The following is a 19,057-nucleotide window of genomic DNA, read 5'->3' on the forward strand; positions in this document are numbered from 1 at the left end:
TAGCAACTTTTAGAGAATTAACAAAGTAAACCGTTTCTGTTAATGTGTGCTAAAAATGTCCATTTCACAGTTGCAATGGACATACAGACCTGCTGAAATGTCATAAGATAAGATGACATCATGTCATCAGTCACCCTGACCACAACAAATAAAACGAGTAAACAGCAATAGTCATGGTGCCCTCTTGTGTGAACTTTGAAACTGCATTTCAACAATATGATACAGAAATGCCAGACAAATTCACAAAATTATAAAATAGCACTTTGAATATTAAAAGACAAAAATGATCCATGCCATACCTACAGTAGATTATAAATGAGCAAGGAGCATAACACAATTTAATGAATCAGTTTTCTCTATAGGTAAATAAAGATCCTGATCCGATTAATTTCCCTTTAATAAAAATGTGTTGCTATAACCGGTCAAAGAAAACCATATGTTGATTTTAAAACATTTGGGCAGAAAAAAATAGCTTTTACTCAGTTTAACTAAAACAACAAACAGAAAAAACAATATATTTCTTTTGATGAATCCTTTTTATTGTCTCATAGGTCAAATAATGACCACATAATTGCAAGTACAACCCAAAAAAGGGGAAACTTTTCAAACAAAGGATTACTGTAGTAAAACATTCTTCACAAATTTATTGCATAATGATTTCTGAGACACAGCAAACACTTTGAAAACATGATTTCACTTTGACTTAGCAAATCTGAAAAGAACAAGGTCAGGTGACCCTAACTTTTGCTCCACGCCCTGACATCCTCCCCAAACCGAACCTACCCACCTATCTTATCTACCTATCATCCGTATTTGACTTTGTCAGCAGATATCGTCCTACAAAAAGGCAGTCTGTGACTGCAGAGCTTCACAACCCCATCAGCCATGAAAGCGGTTGTGCTTGCCCTGACTTTGGCCTTTGTGGGTGAGTATGAGTGTGGTGAATTTAAAAATGCAGTTTTAATCATAAACTGTAAATAACAGTGCACTTATTTTTTGGATTTCATAAAATGACGCATTTGAATTGGTCATTTTTAACATAAAGTTGAATTTAGTGCAGAAATGCCATATACAGTTGAGCAGAAGTTAATTTAACATGTATTTTATAAGTGTACTTTCCTCTATTCTTATTTAAATACCTGATTGCATTTTCAATTTATTATACTTCAATACATTTTATATTTGATGCTTTTATGTTGCAGTGCAGGCTAAATGGTTGATGTATCCAGTTCTCTTTTTTTTTTAAAGTCAAATTGGGACCTGAGAGATTGCTATATTATAAGTATAACACTATGCTGCACCTGCTTTAATACACAGTTGTAGGCTTTTGAAGGAACTTGAAAAATATGAAGTGACAGAAACAGAAAAGACAATCTATCATTGCTACGAGGAGCAAGATATAAAAAAAATATCATTATCAGAATAGCTGAATACTGTACATTTATGAGACAAGTACACAATATTTCATTGTATTTACATTAGAATACAACTGCATTGCATTTTGTTTAGAATTAGATTTAATAGTTTCACCATTTACTAGCTGAATTATTAATTTCCTTTTAATGTATTTTCAGCCGGTCAACCTCATAACTTTGGTAAGTTCAGTACTTAATTATAATCTTAAAAAACAGCTTCCATTTTTCATAACAAACTATATACATACAAACCTCGAATAGTTCGGGGGATTAGGTAGAGTACATCTTACTGAGTGAAATTGTTCTTACAGCTCCGGATTTTGCTGCCGGTAAGACTTATGTCTACAAGTATGAGGCAATGCTCCTGGGCGGTCTGCCCGAGGAAGGTTTAGCAAGACCCGGACTCAAAGTACGCACCAAAGTTCTCATCAGTGCTGCAGCCGAAAATATATTCATGCTGAAGGTAAAGATCCTAAAAAAAGGTAAAAATCTTCTTCACTTTTCAAATGCAATCTGGCCAGTGATAAATCTTATTTTTACACTCTAGCTTGCTGAACCTGAGCTCAGCGAGTACAGCGGCATCTGGCCTAAGGACCACTTTATCCCAGCAACCAAGCTGACTTCAGCCTTGGAACCTCAGCTCTTGACTCCCATCAAGTTTGAGTATGCCAATGGTGTTGTTGGAAAAGTGCTCGCTCCTGAGGGAATCTCAACAACAGTGCTGAACATCTACAGAGGTATCCTGAACGTCCTTCAGCTCAACATCAAGAAGACACAGAACGTCTACGAGATCCATGAGGTTTGTCAAAAGACCCTTCAGTACTGATTATAAACCTATTACAAGAAGTTGAATCTCCCTATTTAACATGTGCTTTTCCCAATAAGGCTGGAGCTCAGGGTGTGTGCAAGACCCTCTATGCCATCACTGAGGATGAAAAGGCTGAACGCATCATCCTGACAAAGACCAGGGATCTGAACCACTGCCAGGAGAAGATTGTGAAGGATCTGGGGTTGGCATACACTGAGAAATGCGTCAAGTGCCAGCAGGTAGGTTCAAACCCACTTTGTGTCATGCATAGCCTACATGTATTAGAGTAAAAAAATATATTGCATGATTGAGCAACTATATGGTTCACCTTCACAGGATTCAAAGAACCTGAGAGGAGCTACCGCATACAACTATGTCTTGAAGCAAGTCGCTGACGGCATCCTGATCCTGGAGGCAGCAGTTAATGAGTTGATCCAGTTCTCACCTTTCTCTGAGATGAATGGAGCTGCTCAGATGCAAACCAAGTATGTCAATAGATAATCAGAAGGTAATAATAGCAGTGTTTGGCTTTAAAGGAGCTGCAGATTGACCGTTTTCACATTACTTTCAAGGCAATCCTTGGTCTTCGTTGAGATTCAGAGAGCCACCATTGCACCCATCGAGGCTCAATATATTCACCGTGGATCTCTTAAGTACGAGTTTTCCACTGAGCTTCTTCAGACACCGATCCAGCTCGTCAAGATCGTCAATGTACAGACTCAGGTATTGTCTCAGACTGCTTTAAATTATCAATAATATCAAGAAATATGTGAATCTCCATCAGATTAAAATTACTTTGTCTTTGATTCTCTGTTTTTAGATCATGGAGGTTCTGAATCATGTGGTTATCCACAATATGGAGAAAGTCCACGAGGATGCCCCTCTGAAGTTTTTGGAACTCATTCAGCTTCTTCGTAGAGCTCGCACTGAAGACCTGGAAGTGCTTTGGAGCCAATACAGAACCAAACATGCCTACAGGTGACATTAAATGTTTGAACATTTGAACAAAATGCCAGAAACTATATACGTATACAGGATCACTCACTCCATTTTCATCTTCCAGACAGTGGATCTTGGACGCCATCCCTGCCATTGGAACTCCTGTTGCTCTGAAATTCATCAAGGAGAAATACTTGGCTGATGAACTGACTGCTCCTGAAGCTGCTCAGGCTTTGATTGCATCTATTCACATGGTGACAGCCGACACTGAGGCCATCAAGCTGGTTGAGGTGGGTAAACCACAAAGTTGTCTGTAATAAGAATAGAGGAACATTACTGAATAGAAAAAACTTTACTGAATACTGCTCCCTTACAGAGCATGGCAGTCAACAACAAGATTACTGAGAATCGCATTCTGCGTGAGGTCACCCTCCTTGGCTATGGTACCATGGTTTCAAAATTCTGTGTTGAGAGGCCCGTCTGCCCTGCTGAATTGATCAAGGTGATATAACTTTGTTGTCTCCTATTACTTCAAAGTCTTCTGCACATTTCTGGATGTGAAAATATCTCAATATGTCATTTTCCCCCATCAGCCCGTCCAGGACCTCCTTACAGAGGCTGTCACTAGAGACGATACCCAGGAAATCATCCTGCTCCTGAAGGTTTTGGGTAACGCTGCCCATCCTACTAGCCTTAAGCCGATTACAAAGATCCTGCCCATTCATGGCACCGCTGCCGCATCTCTGCCCGTCAGAGTTCACGCTGATGCCATCATGGCCCTGAGGAACATTGCAAAGAAGGAGCCCAGAATGGTGAATTCTCAACACCAAAGAGTATTTCAAACTATTGTAGTTTTTAGAGAAAACTTCATACTCAATTTGTTTTTTCTTATAAATTAGATCCAGGAGTTGGCTCTTCAGCTCTACATGGACAGAGCTCTTCACCCAGAGCTTCGTATGCTCGCATGCATCGTGCTGTTTGAGACAAGGCCTCCAATGGGTTTGGTGACAACTCTTGCCAACATTGTGAAGACAGAGCCAAATCTGCAGGTTGCAAGCTTCACTTACTCTCACATGAAGTCCCTGACCAGGAGCACCGCTGCTATCCATGCCTCAGTGTAAGTGCACCCACTCATCATCAAGTCCATTTAGTGAACTGAAGTCTATTTACTGAGCTATTTGCCATTTTCATTGCAGTGCTGCAGCCTGCAATGTTGCCGTCAAAATCTTGAGCCCCAAGCTGGACAGACTGAGCATGCGTTTCAGCAAAGCCCTCCACATGGACATCTACAACAGTAAGGCCAATGTCATATCATGTTAGCATTACATCAAGGTTCTTTTCTTCTGGATCCTCAACTCACTGCATCTTGTAAAACTCTTTCAGATCCCTTGATGCTTGGTGCTGCTGCCAGCGCTTTCTACATCAATGATGCTGCCACCATTCTGCCCAGATCTATTGTGGCTAAGACCCGTGCCTACCTGGCTGGAGCTGCTGCCGATGTTCTGGAGGTTAGAAGGAGAAGAAAGCACTGCACCTGCCCTCTCATATATATGTAGTTTAACTTGAAAAGAATATTTTAACATGTTGAATTTTTCCTAGGTTGGAGTAAGAACTGAGGGACTCCAGGAGGTTCTCCTGAAAAACCCTGCTCTCATTGACAATGTTGACAGAATCACCAAGATGAAGCGTGTCATTAAGGCTGTAAGCAATGAAAAACACCACAAAGTTGCTAATACAAGGAAATAATAGTAAACAATGGCACATGATAAACACAGCAGGATAATATTGGATTATATGTTTTCTTTTTTTCCACAGCTCTCTCAGTGGAGGTCTCTGCCCACTAGCAAACCCCTGGCTTCCATCTATGTCAAATTCTTTGGACAAGAAATTGCCTTTGCCAACATTGACAGACTCTTGGTTGACCAGGCCATTGCGGTATGATTTATCCTTTCAACTTCAAGACCAACTTTTAAAACAAACAATTTTATGCGAGACACAATAGTGATGGCACTTTCTTACCAACAGATCGCCACTGGACCCGCTGTTCAAGAACTCGGTAGGAATGCCATCAAGGCTGTGCTGGCTGGTGTTAACGTGCACCTCGTTAAGCCCCTGCTGCTCACTGAGGTGAGGCGTATCATGCCAACTGCTGCTGGTCTTCCAGTGGAGCTCAGTCTGTACACTACTGCTGTGGCTGCCGCAACTGCTCAAGGTGAGTAGAAGCTATAAATCATACGTAGTTTAGCTAATCAAAAGCTATAGACTGGCTCTTGAAGTTAAGTGACACATGGGTTTATTTGTTTTCTTAGTCAAGGCCATCACAAGGCCAGAGCTGCCAGAAAACTTCCACATTGCTCATCTTCTGAAGACAGAGATGCAACTTGAGACTGAGATCAAACCAAGGTAGGTACAATAGCTGAGACTAAAATAAAACATTAGCAAAAAAAACTTCATAAAGTGTTTCATCCAAATGTCTTTTCCTTCTAGCGCTATTGTGAACACATTTGCCGTGATGGGGGTAAACACTGAGATAATCCAGGCTTCCATGATATCAAAGGCTCAACTCAACGCTGTTGTGCCTGCCAAAATCGCCGCAAGTCTTAACATCAACGAGGGCCACTTTAAGATCGAAGTTCTGCCCGTTTCTGTGCCTGAACACATTGCAGCTGTGCGGTAAAGACTGACATTTTTAACTCAACGTGTGCCCTTAAAATTACTGAACTGTCACTTCTAATATTGATTTATTGTAGGGACCTACATCATAAAGTTCTTGTTCTTTCACAACAGTGTTGAGACTGTAGCTGTGGCAAGAAATGTTGAAGATCTTGCTGCTGCAAGAATCACTTCCCTCTTCCCTGCCAAGGTCTTGGAGCCACTCTCAAGGGAGATCCTCAGATCTAAGATTATTTCCTCTGCTGCTGATAGTTTGGTGAGCTTTAAACCCTGTCTTTAAAATAGCAACTACAGTATCTCCATGTACAATATAATTTTTATGTCTTTCTTTCCACAGTCAAAATCCTCAGAGATCCTTCAGGAGGATATTGCTAAGATTAAAACCAAAGCAATTAAGTTTGATAAGAAGTACTGTGCTAAAGCTCTTGCCGTTGGACTGAAGGGCTGTTTGAAGGTTGCCACTGAAAACGCTGCTGCCATCCGGGACATTGCCCTGTACAAACTGGCTGGAAAGCATCTTATTGCTCTTTCCTTCCAACCAAGTAAGTACTGAGAACACAATACTTGTGCATTTTGTCGAAGCACTGCAAACAAAGTAATTCCTAATGGCATAATATAATGATACTTTCAGTTGAAGGTGAGCGGGTTGAAAGACTGGAGATGGAGGTTCAAGTTGGACCAAAGGCTGCAGAGAAGCTCATCAAACAGATCAACCTGAGTAAAGAAATAATTGAAGAAAAACAGGACTTGTTGAAGCTCAAGAAAATCCTGGAACCTCGTCAAAGGAACATCACCTCATCTTCCTCCTCTAGCTCAAGCAGCTCTCGCTCAAGACTCTCCAGCTCTTCTTCCAGCTCCTCTTCCAGCTCCTCTTCCAGCTCCTCATCTCGTGTCAGCCGCAAGGCCATTGATGCAGCCGCTCCAATCCGTAAACTTCGCAGCAGCAGCAGCAGCAGTAGCAGAAGCAGCAGCAGCAGCAGAAGCAGAAGCAGCAGCAGAAGCAGCAGAAGCAGCAGCAGCAGCAGACTCAGCTCCTCCAGATCTGTGAGCAGGTCCAGCTCCGCATCTAGCCTTGCATCACTCTTCAGTGCCAGCTCAAGTTCCTCTCGCTCCAGTGCTCGTATCTCACAGGTAAACACTTAAAGATTGTTTGCATAGAAGAATATAAATTAGTCTACATACAAGTGAAATCTGACAAAATATCTCTCCTGAACAGCGCGTGACTCGTCAAAGGTTCCAGAAGCACCACAAGATGCAGGTAAGTTTAGATTCAAATAATGACAGTGTATCGCACAATTTGCATGTTAACTTGTGTTGCAGCTTTTTCATGGTGGCCTTTAACTTTCATTGATCATTATTGTAGGCTATCACCTCCCAAGCCGCTGCCATTTCCAGGAGCAGAAGCAGCGCCTCAAGCTTCGAAGCCATCTATCAACAGGTGAATCTTGATAATCTTAAATAATAAAAAATATATATCCTTCTTTAAATCTTTTCAATGTGGTCACATGATTCACCCCTGATTGTTTCCACAGAAAAAATTCCTTGGGAGTGAAGTTGAACCTACTTTTGCCATCATCTTGCGTGCCGTCAGAGCTGACAAAAAGGTAATGGGATACGAGCTGGCCACCTACCTGGACAAAGTTACCAGCAGACTGCAGGTTATTCTGGCTGCCTTGGCTGAGGACGACAACTGGAAGTTCTGTGCTGATGGAGCTCTGCTCAGCAAGCACAAAGTCACAGTAAGACACTGTCTCGCTCATATTAAATTTCGTAGGGATGTAATATAAAAAGGCTACCATTGATACAAGCTGCCTCATCATCACATCTTCTGTCTTCAATAGGCAAAGATTGCCTGGGGAGAAGAATGCAAGCAGTACGAAACCACAATCACAGCTGAAACTGGTCTTCTTGGTGCAAACCCTGCAGGTCGCCTCAGAGTGGCCTGGAACAAACTGCCTTTTGCACTTAAACGCTATGCAAAGAAGTATGACACTTGACACCTTCTGGCTTAAGCCTAACCACGTGCAATATAGATGTAAAATGTACATGTAAAATGTCTGATATTTGGATTATTTATTTAATTTTTTTACAGGATCTATAACTACATTCCTATTCGCTCACTCCCCGGCCTGATTAAACAAAAGGAAGAAACCAGCGACAAGCAGCTCTCATTCACAGTGGTTGCCTCATCTGAGAAGACCATTGACTTCATCTGGAAAACACCAACAGTATGAATAATTTAGCATTTCTTACAAACTACGAAGTCATGTTTGTCTTCACTATTTTTCTTAATAAATGTGAATTTTTCTATCTACAGCACAGTGTCTACAAGATGTCTCTGCTTCTTCCCATCCCTCTGCCGCTTGATGAAATCAAAGAGCTTATCCCCTTCAAAGACGTTATTGATCAAGTACAGTACTTGTTTTCAAAGGCTGGAGCAGGTAATGACTTACCTTATTATTTAATATGAAATGCACTCACGGGTATCTTTGCCTCTGTACCCAGGATTAAAATTATTTTTTAATCTTCACAGCTGAATGTAGCTTCAGGAGAGACGCACTGACCACATTCAACAACAGGAGATACAAGAATGAGATGCCTCTGTCTTGCTACCAAGTTCTGGCACAGGATTGCACAGATGAGCTGAAATTCATGGTTCTGCTGAAGAAGGATCACATTGAACAGAACCACATCAATGTAAAGATCGCTGACATGTGAGTGTCCATTAAAATCAACAAAGAAAATATGTTTTTTAACCACAAGCTTGAATATTTATCACTGAATATTTTCACTTCTGCGCTTGTAGTGATATCGACCTGTACCCCAAGAACAATGACGTCATCGTGAAGGTCAACGGAATGGAAATACCCATCAACAACCTGCCATACCAGCATCCCACAGGTTTCTACACACACTCATCCCACATTTTAAATCTTGTCCGGATGCAGCAATATGTAATATCATATTGCAAACTACATAGTAACTGTTCAATTTTTTGTATGCGAAGTATTTAAGTTAAAGTAAATGCCTATCAAACTGTTATTTGCTTACAGCTAAAATCCAGATCAGGCCAAAGGATGAAGGCATTTCTGTGTACGCTCCCAGCCATGGTCTTCATGAGGTCTATTTTGACAAGAACTCATGGACGGTAAATGACACTAACCATGGACAATTTAAGAACAGAGACAGATTTTGCTTGAGTCCAGACTAAGCTGTAATGTCTTGTATGATCTTGCACTCCAGGTTAGAGTTGCAGACTGGATGAAGGGACAGACCTGTGGACTTTGTGGAAGGGCTGATGGGGAAATCAAACAGGAGTACCGCACACCCAACGGACGCTTGAGCAAGAACCCAGTCAGCTATGCCCATTCCTGGGTTCTGCCAGCTGAGAGCTGCAGGGACAGCACTGGTGAGACATAACGTTTGATGTGGAATTACTTTACAGCAACATCCTTTTTCCACTGTGATGATTCACAGTTGTAATAACACTGCAAGCCGGTCATTTTAAATGTAATGATGCACTGAATCCAGCAGAATACTCACTTCTCAACACCTTTTCTCTTGCAGAGTGCCGCATGAAGCTCGAATCTGTGCAGCTGGAGAGGCAGATTAACATTCATGGCCAGGAATCCAGATGCTACTCTGTTGAGCCTGTGCTGCGCTGTCTGGCTGGCTGCTTCCCTGTGAAGACCACCACCGTCAATGTTGGCTTCCACTGCCAGCCCATTGGTGAGTTTGCCAGAAATCAGTTGAGGCAAGCAACAACATATGGAGGAAAATGACGGTTTCTAATTGCTCTTCTCCTTTTACCTTTGCAGATTCTCGCCCAGAGACCCTGAGCAGCATGTACGACAACAGCGAGGATCTCAGGGAAAAAACAGAAGCCCATCTGGCCTGCAGCTGCACTGCTCAGTGTGCTTAAAATGGTCTTCTGTTGGTCACTTACATAATGTGTATGCAATTGTTTCAAACCTATTATTAAATAAACTGCATCTCAAAACAAGTTTTCTGTTGTTAAGTCTTTTCTTTTATGACAACTTCATTCAGAACTATAGTTATGCATTACTTACAGGGAAAATGCACAATATTATGATCAATGTTGCACCATCCTAATACTGTTTGCCAAAACATGCACATAACAGGCATTTACCTCTTTACTCGACAGTCCTGCTGAATTGCTGTGTTTACCTAAGTGGTCTCCACTTCTGTCAATTACAGGCAACCAGTGAATGAGCAGGAACAAGTAAAGCAGCTCTGTTAATCAGTTAGCACTCAAAATTGTTTCCAAAAGAGGACAATAAAGGTCATGTGACAAGAAACTTGTGTTTGAACTTTGAAGAATGTATAATGAATGTTTCAAGAATACAAGATTGTCTGGAATACATCATGTCACATTCATGTTGCAAGAATTATTTTCATCTTTCAATATAAAGCAACTAAAATTAACATATTAATGAATAAATAAAAGGGTGAGAAGAATGCACATTCATATTGATAAGTGTGTTGGAGTGTCAGGGTTTTACATGTTATGTCATATTTTTTCCTATTTAACTGCAACATCTTTCACTAGAAAACAATGTTGTCAACCACAATTCTATATCAATCTATAGAAAAATACTTTTTTCCCCAGTTTCTTATTGCATTCAGTGAAACAGCAGCATTAAATCTACATTCTAAAACATTGTGCCAGTTGAGAAGTTTAACATAATAACATAAGTTGAAAAGTTGTGGTAAAAACAACAACATTTAGGCAGGTTAAGATGCAACAGCGAACATTAGTAAGGGCCATCTCATTACACATGATCTTTTTTGGGACACCTGCACTGCCAAAAAAATACTAGCCTTAGATCATGATCCTAGACACAAGATATACAGCACCATATAAATAAATAAATAAATGTATCACATAATATAGGAAAAAAAGCTGATACATAATAAAAAGAAGAAACAATTAGATATTCTCTCAGTCACACAGAGCAAAGAACACTAGCAGCGAACCAGAACTCAGGTTTGGCTATTTAATCATTTTACAGTCTTTCTTCAAGCACTTGGCATTCACAATTCAGGTCTATGTCTGAAATACCTCAAATCATCCATAATCAATGGACATTCACAAGAATTCTGATTCAAACTGTGAAAGTTTTTGTTCATATAGAGCTGGTCTTTTCCTTTGCGAGTGTGTGTCTGCTGTGGTCTTCACTGTTGTTCCACTGTTTGCGCTGAACTGGAACATTTCCATTTGAGAAGATGCTGGATTCTTCAACACGTTCAGTCTTTCTCTTTGGTTTGGTCAATCTGAAATTTAGAAAAAGACTCAGAGATACAGAGCAGCAGCATTTATCTAAAGGTACATTCATAGACGGTACTGTATAGAAGAGGCGGACGTAGCCATTGTGACTTCACCCACTGGTTTGTGGACATTCTAAAACCTCAAGTTTGGCAATTTGACTATGGTCATCCTGATTTTTTAGAGCCAGAAGCGACTATAAAACACACAGTGAGGCGTTGTAGCTACCCGTCAATCACAAGGTATCCACATCCTAAAGCATGCCCTGCTTTACAGTCTATTTTACTCTAAATGGGACCATAATTTACAAAATCAACAATCAAGCTGTATTGGTGACCAGTTGAAACTACTGTTTGAGAACATCACCACATTAGGAAAATGTTTACTGAGATAATAAATCAGTGAGAAGTAGGGTCATTCCCTCATACAATCTGACCTCGTTTGCAAACAGGTGAGTTGCCTCCTAATAACCATTACAAATAATGCAGGTTTAAAAACCCTTTGCTTTTTGCATTGGCTTCACTTTTCAGACCAGAATGTGGGCGCCTGGGTACATTATGGGATGATTTGTAATATAAGACACTGTACCTGCTTTCTGGAGTAAGGCCACGTGTTTGATACTGGTCGGCTGTTGATGGCAACGTCAGTGGAACACATCTTGGTGTGGGGGAAGGGCATTTAATGAGCTTTTCTGGAGCAGGCGCTGCACTTGCCTCCGGTTTAGCTGCAAAAATAAGATGGGACTTTATTGATTTACATCAGGAAAGTGACTTATACAGAAAAACATAATAATAACATGAAATATTATTATTACATAAACCTATACTCTATTAATCAATACCTGTATCACAGTTGACCTATAAAAGACTTCAGAGATCAGCCCATATTATTGAAAGTCTATTGATAACCTATAGGTATCATTATCATTCAGTTTATTCATTAAAGTTATTTAAAAAACAACTTTTGTTTCACACTTACATATTAAAAAGGCACTTTTTGACTTTGACATCTGGGGTTTCTTTGAGTCAGGAAATGGAGTCATGTTTAAAAACTGGTGTTTCAGCCACGTCGCTCGATCGTCCTCAAAGGCCTTTCTCTGCAAGTTAAACCAGACAAAAGGACCAACATATAAACAGTCACTTTTTAAACTTAAGCACAAAGAGAAAAACGTGGCGTGTTGCCTAACTTCTCCTTCATACCAATTGTTTTTGAAATATATGTTTTATGAATCACCTCATGGCTAAGTCGTATAGCTGCTTCAGTGAAGTTCCTCCTCTCCCTCTCAAAGATCTTTCTCTGTTCCTCGAGGGTCTTCCACTCCTCTTTAAAGCGTTCTTTCTCCTGCAGCATGTAGCAGTCACTCAGCAGGGATGCCGTCTCTTCGTCGCACGGAGAGCTCAGCTGTTGCTACAAGAAGAAGGAAATTGAGGAAATGTTAAGTTACTGCAACAGACAAAATACTGAATCTTTCCTCCAGCATGCAAACAAGGTTTCAATTTGAGTGCTCTGGTTAACACTATGAGAGAGAGAGTAAACACAGAGTTGAAGCTACAATGTTAGAGGTGAACATATATTTAAAAGTAGTAACTTTCTAAGTGTTCCTTCACTTCCTACTCACACTTAAAGAAATAATAATTTAAAAAAACGGTATAAAGAATGATATGGCACCCTGAACTTGACCACACTTGCAGACGTATGTGCTTTGCTGGTGCGTTCCTGGCAAGTTTTGTGGTAAATTGTGGTAAAAATCCACAATTATTGTTTTAATACATTACTTGAAACATGTAGGCCAGAAATAATATTCAACCACATTTTGATACATTAGTATGTAGAAGTGTAGGCTATGGGAGCAATAAAAATGCATTTTACTATTACAGCCTACCTAATCAAAGCTGTGAAGTGTAATATCAAATATATAAGCTAAAAAAATAGCTGGAAAACATTAAACAATTTACATGGTTGCCCATAAATTTGGAATAATTTTGTTTTCAGACATGATCCTCTGTAAATTGTGATTTCATTTTCATTGTGACATGTTTGGAAAAGATTGATTAATAAGCTTTTGAGAAGATATACACTTTATGTGTCAATAATTAATCACATTGTCACAATCATTTCATTTGAAAGAGGTAAAAAATATTTTATTCCAACTTAATGGGCCACCGTGTATTTGGTTATAGTCTGGTCCTTATTTACAAACATTTCTGTGTTCGATTGTGTGTTGCCCTTTTGTTGTATAGAAATGTTCTGAATATTATTTTGTTCACTCACAATACATCTTGTTATCTGCAGGGACACATCGTGTACAATATAAGATTGTAGCTGTCAATCCAATGTTTCCACATCAACAAGTGAAACAGACTTGATGTCTGTGTATCAGCTGGTTTTATAGCAGGCAGGTAAAGAACTAAGTCCACAAACCTGAAGGGTAGACATTTAAATTCAGTCTTTGACTCTTGCTTTTTCCACTTGATCTAATGAATTCCCAGCAGGGCTAATGACTAAAGGTTCAGGCTAAATTTAGTTTTACCTGCAGGAGCTGCTGTTGTGTTTGAATAAAGTCTTTGCACTGTTGGATCTCCAGCTTCAGTCTGTCCATCTCCTCCTCATGGGTCTCTCTGGAAACTGTATCAGTGTTTTTGCTGTCGCCCATCTGAGCCAAAGATGCTGAACAAACAACCCAGAAAATCTAATATTAGATTGGTCTGGCAGTTTATCTTAGGTTGAACAAGAGAGCAATTGTTTCATAAAACAAAGTGACATTCCATCAGAATCGGTCAAAGTATGCTGCATGAAAGCTACCTTGGCTGTCCAGTCTTTCAACGTGGCTCTTGAGTCTTCTCCACTGGAGGCGAATACTGTTGGTCAGCTTCTCCCGAGCGTGAACACAATACAGTTCTACACTTTCTTTACTGGAATCAAACACTTCGTCTTCCTCCTCTGAGTCAGCCTGACAAAGAAAATTAAAATATTTTTCATCTATCTATTGGCAAACACTAAAAGTCTAAAAGGCTATGAAACATTTTAGCATATTTAGAGCTGTGACAAAAAAAAAAGTAGTTGATGTCCTTTTATTGCTGAAAGAAAAAAAAGTGACCTGCCTGTATAGCTTGATGCTGGTCATCGTTTAGTCTTGAACTCAGAATGGACACCATGTCTTTTTTCATCTGCTGCAGCACTTTCTTCAACTCTGCATTTTCCAGCAGCAGCTCCCTTTGTCGGGTGTCATAGTCACTCAGCAGAGTCTTATACATCTCTCCCTCGTGCCTTGGGATGAGAAAGATACTCATAAATGTTTATTTGTCCATTATAAAACAGGGGAAATTAATTAAAGCTACAGTAATATCCAGAAGTGTTTGAGGCCTATGGTTTTAAAATACATCTGTTTCACCTAGAAAAGACCTAATGTGTAGAAGTAGGTGTAGTACATTTTTAGATCATGCTGTCTATTACTTTCTTCTGTGTTGTCACTTTTTTATTCATGCATACAAGTATATATTTAGAGACAAACAAGTTATAAATAATGTAAAATGACAAAAAAAAACATTAGAAGTGAACTTACTTTGCTTCTGTCTTTTCAGTTTTCCAAAGGCTTCTCTTCCCATCAGCTCTTCCAATGTTGTTTAATACATCAATAGCTGGAAGCAAAAAGGACAAATGTCGAAAGTTTTAAGATAATAAACATTGGGGCAAAAGATAAGGCTGAACGGGATTTTTTCTTTACCTTGTTTTTTCTCCTTTTTGTCGATCAGAAGTTGATTCAAGCGCTCCTTCAGTTTGTTAAATTCTCTTTCTTTCCTTTTCATCTCATGATTGTACTGGCTGGCCCGGCTTGCGATTATGTTCTGAAGTTTTTGCACCTGGCAAGAGGAAATGCAACAAGCGTTTCAAAAGTTCATACTTATCCACCTGAGACCAAACACCTGTCTGTGGGTTCTTTCAACTCTGTCTGGGGTATGACAGACAAAGAAAGTTACCTCTTCTTTCTCATTTTTCAGGCAGTTTTGCAAACTCTTCACTTTCAGCTGCAGCTGTCGCTCTCTTTCAAGGAGTCCCGTGTTTTCTCTTTTGGACAGTTCAAGCTGCTCCTGTGATAACAGAATAACGTGTGTATTAGGGTTGGGTACTGAACTTGGTACTTTTAAGGGTAATACACATAGACTGTATAAAATAGGTAATACATCAGTACTACTGAGTACAGATTCGTTACCTAGACATGGAAATCAAAAAAAAAAATCACACTTTTTACAATATGGGACCTATAGATAACAGATGGCGTGAGAAACAAATATAGATAAGATATTATTTTCTGCTTATCTCCATTTTCATTTAAAAACAAATTTAAATGTTACTACACTTTTAGTTGGGTGTTGTTGAGCTGCAAGAAGTCCACATTGCTGCTTGACTTTAGCTGCTCCACTTCCATGTTTTCCAGGGTCCGGAGACCCCTGCGGTGCAGCTGAATCAGGTCATACATGCAATTTAGCACAGCCACAACATTCATCTCTGAACTGCCGCTCGCCTCCGTCCATACTGGTGGGAGGCCAAGAGATGACACCTCCTATAAAGGGAGAATAAAGGAAGAAAAAAATGTGATGTGGAGGACTACCCCTGTGGAGGACTACCCTGATTTAATCCATATGTACGTGAGACATGAGTAATACACAGAATTAAAGGTGGATGGTATACCCCATTTACCCATCCCTTTAAACTACAAGCACGCAAATATCAATAACTGCGCTAATAGTACATCAGAGATATATGTTACGTTACCTACCTGATTGATGTGAGAGAGACATTCCTGCACATTGTGCTCTGTGCAGAAGTTACTGAACATGTAGTTTCTGTGCAGTGGCAGCGATGATTGACTAAACCGCCTCAAGGGAGCAGATCTACATTCAGCAGAGCTGCTGCTGATGTCCTTGACTTCTGGGGGTAATAAAATGTCTGTCAAATATACTATATTGCATGGCCTAATTTGTTAATGCTTCACAAGTAAAAGGAGAACACGTCATACAGAGTAAATGTTACAGGAATTGGGGCTACTTTTGGCCCAGAAACTAAGAATAGCATTCATCTGCCATTTGTGTCATTTTAACCTGTTCCTAACTCACAAGGTTTAATGCAGAGCACAAGATAGAGATCGTGATAATACAGCAACCTATACACAACTGCAGAACTCTGCATTGTTGTACCTTAGTTCATCTAACTAATGTTGCAGACATAAAATCAAAATCATGTTCATTGTACAGTTGACATGTAGACATGTAAAGTCTGTAAACAACTGCTGAGCACAATAGCCAACTGTTCAATAAAATCAAAAAATCACTTATCTAGGAATATGTTCAAATCCAAACTCACCCAGCGAAGACTCCGGCATTGTTGCAGTGCAGCCTTCAGGCTACGTGTCTGGATCGTCTGCTACATGTGCAGGACACACAGCTCACCACAAGATCCACCTACGCAGTCAACGCTCCTGAAATAGAGGGTCAGATTAGCAGCGTCCATTCAACACAGTCTGGATTATGAGACAATTGAGGTAAACATGCAGCGATGAGGGATGGAAATATGCACTAACCTAAGTAACAGTGGAAGGATCACAGATTTACTAGGGTTTTTATTTATTTATCTATCACAGACAATGAACTAACCAGGATCACATAGTGTAGTCACAGCAATCCTATAGATTATTTTAAATATTAAAATTTAGAATGTGTCTTTTATAAAGACAAATTATATTAGGTGTGTTCAATTATGACTGTTATGTTGTTAATGATGTTGTTGCTGTGGACTTTGTATTACACCGTTGCCACTGCAGAAGCATCTCACATGTTACTAGCTGGGACCAGGCCAGCATCTTATCCCAATGCTCTTATCATTAGCTGATCAGACTAATCTCAGACAGGAAGTATGCTGACTTGTCTGCAGAACAACACATACAAAACATTCCTCCCTCCTGTAGGGGTAATGTGATTGATTTTTAAGAAAATTACATATAATGAAGAGATATTACTTAAAACCCAAAGTATCATCAAAAACACCTCACTCTAGGACAGCAAGAATCAAAGCACAAATTGCTTTTAAAAATGTAATATTTATTTTTCAAAGAACATTTTGTTTAAAATTTTCTCACATTTAAGTTGCGAGAAGGCTGTGACTTATCTTTAACTCAGAGGACCTACCCTTTGGTTTCAGTGATATTTAATCAGTCTGGCGAGACCTATGAGCGAGACAGATGGCAAGCCTACAGCCACAAAGCTTAACAGGTCTATACACTGCTTAGACTGACAACTCAACATGTGTTAACCTTGGACTAATTAGCCAAACTATCTACTAAGTATGCTTAGTTTTCAATGGGAAATTTCTAAGTATTTACAGAATGCATTTTAAGACTACGCTGTTTAATTGAGTGACATTTTCGAAAAAAATTCACAACCATGAGGGTATTTGTTAGGATGACATGAGACAGCTCAGACAGATTTGCCTACACTCCGAGCTGAAACTAATGCAGTCTAATACAAAAGGCCTGCAACAAATCCTACCTTCACAATGGGTATAATGTTCTGTTATCCCTTTCTATTTGGTTTATTTTGTCATCCTCATTATTAATTCTTTTATTAACTCTCAATATAACGTTAATGCCATACAGTTCAACAGCACCACAAACTACAGTCTCAGAATAACCATAAATATGAATGCACCTTGTTAAGGTGTGGATTCTGCAGGCTACCCCTTTTCCAATACTGATTATTGTATACTGTATTGTATACTGATTATTTTACTGCTTCAGCACATTAAATTACATATAATTTTGATATAAACAACCAAATAATGAGTTTCCCCAAAGCATTCTGCAGAAGCATGACAAGTTAAAGAAAAACACCAAAAAAAATTCAGGTTTCAAAATGTGCCCCCTGTTCGCAAGTAAACTTGGCATGCTATACAGCATAAATTAAGCTGTTGAAAGCATTTTCAAGGATTTCCAGGAATAACGGGGAACCTTCATGCCAATGTGATTTATTGCATAACCGTTGTAATAGATTGCATTTATTTAAAGCTATGTGTACCTAATAAACTGACATATAGTTACATATCTCAGGTTTTTAAACTTTTTCTTTCAATGATGTCCATTTAAAGTTAAATTCCACTCAAACTGACATCTCAGCAACTCTCTTAGTGCTGGGAAGTGCAAGAAAAGGTCGTAAACAACAACAGTTAACTAGCGTTTACATGAACTTCACGGCGAGCTAAGGGTACAGATAACCGAGGGATAGCCTGGAACAAGTGTAAGTTATGTGATGTAAGTAATGTGTGACCTTAAATAAAGTGTTTTAATACACCATAAAGGCTATGCATGTCAGTGTGTAAACTACCGTTAACCAAACGTTAACTGCCACCCCCCTGAAACCAGTCTGACATTGAAGCCGACCGGCTGGTTATCTAAGCCAAACAACTTGACCAGTTACAAAAGAAGACGCTTCAAATGTTACGAAAGAGGTAATTAATAGACTATGTGAGGTACTTACTTTACGTTGTGGTTTTAAATGTATTTCTTTGCTTCACAACGCCGCATCTCCTTAAGCCATGTCGGTCCAAATGACAGTACACATCACTGCACGCAAACCAAACAGCACGCTAATTGGCCGACTCGTTGTCTAGCAACCAAGCACGGCTCAATATGATTGGCTCCCGGCTGTAAGGCATCTCAAGTGTTTTTTACGGCAATTCATTTTTTTTAAATAGCCGTTTTAATTATGCTAATTTAATTGTTTTAAATACCGTGTTTTTATTTTTATTTTTGTATTATCACATAATGTTTTTGACTACGATTAACATAAACACACTCCACCATCAGATACTGCTTCCACAGCAAAAAAAGCACAAAACTGAAAAAAGCTACTTATCAAACTTTCACCAACATTTTTATTTATTTAT

The 19,057-nt window shown here is 39.5% G+C and overlaps 2 protein-coding genes across 3 annotated transcripts; one reads left to right on the top strand and one right to left on the bottom strand.

Moving 5' to 3' along the window:
- The first annotated feature begins 885 nt into the window (after nt 1–885).
- LOC131977381 (vitellogenin-1-like) lies at nt 886–9,782 on the top strand. Its single transcript, XM_059340647.1, has 34 exons — nt 886–925; nt 1,575–1,595; nt 1,727–1,878; nt 1,963–2,214; nt 2,301–2,462; nt 2,560–2,708; nt 2,796–2,946; nt 3,044–3,201; nt 3,287–3,452; nt 3,539–3,664; nt 3,756–3,974; nt 4,062–4,279; nt 4,359–4,456; nt 4,546–4,670; nt 4,762–4,863; nt 4,978–5,097; nt 5,188–5,374; nt 5,472–5,565; nt 5,650–5,835; nt 5,950–6,091; nt 6,173–6,377; nt 6,467–6,966; nt 7,052–7,093; nt 7,199–7,273; nt 7,368–7,574; nt 7,677–7,819; nt 7,928–8,063; nt 8,153–8,276; nt 8,369–8,549; nt 8,642–8,736; nt 8,889–8,983; nt 9,079–9,244; nt 9,403–9,564; nt 9,654–9,782. Exons 1-34 carry the CDS (start codon nt 886–888, stop codon nt 9,755–9,757), a joined length of 5,103 nt encoding a protein of 1,700 aa, XP_059196630.1. The 3' UTR covers nt 9,758–9,782.
- A 57-nt stretch (nt 9,783–9,839) lies between these two features.
- Nucleotides 9,840–18,745, bottom strand: LOC131977876 (afadin- and alpha-actinin-binding protein-like). Of its 2 annotated transcripts, none has more exons than XM_059341333.1 (14): nt 18,649–18,745; nt 16,484–16,598; nt 15,900–16,048; nt 15,480–15,683; nt 15,100–15,210; nt 14,847–14,982; nt 14,685–14,760; nt 14,224–14,389; nt 13,925–14,072; nt 13,653–13,789; nt 12,356–12,529; nt 12,101–12,218; nt 11,711–11,846; nt 9,840–11,130 (listed from the first exon to the last, which is right to left on the bottom strand). In XM_059341333.1, the coding sequence occupies exons 2-14, from the start codon at nt 16,500–16,502 to the stop codon at nt 10,983–10,985; spliced, it is 1,722 nt and encodes a 573-aa protein (XP_059197316.1). In that variant the 5' UTR covers nt 16,503–16,598; nt 18,649–18,745; the 3' UTR covers nt 9,840–10,982. The 2 variants fall into 2 exon arrangements, with proteins under 2 accessions (XP_059197316.1, XP_059197315.1); XM_059341332.1 differs by having other exon boundaries at nt 15,900–16,051.
- Between the last annotated feature and the right edge of the window lie 312 nt (nt 18,746–19,057).

This window comes from Centropristis striata, chromosome 9 (assembly GCF_030273125.1).
Source record: "Centropristis striata isolate RG_2023a ecotype Rhode Island chromosome 9, C.striata_1.0, whole genome shotgun sequence".
NCBI classification, from domain to species: Eukaryota; Metazoa; Chordata; class Actinopteri; order Perciformes; family Serranidae; genus Centropristis; species Centropristis striata.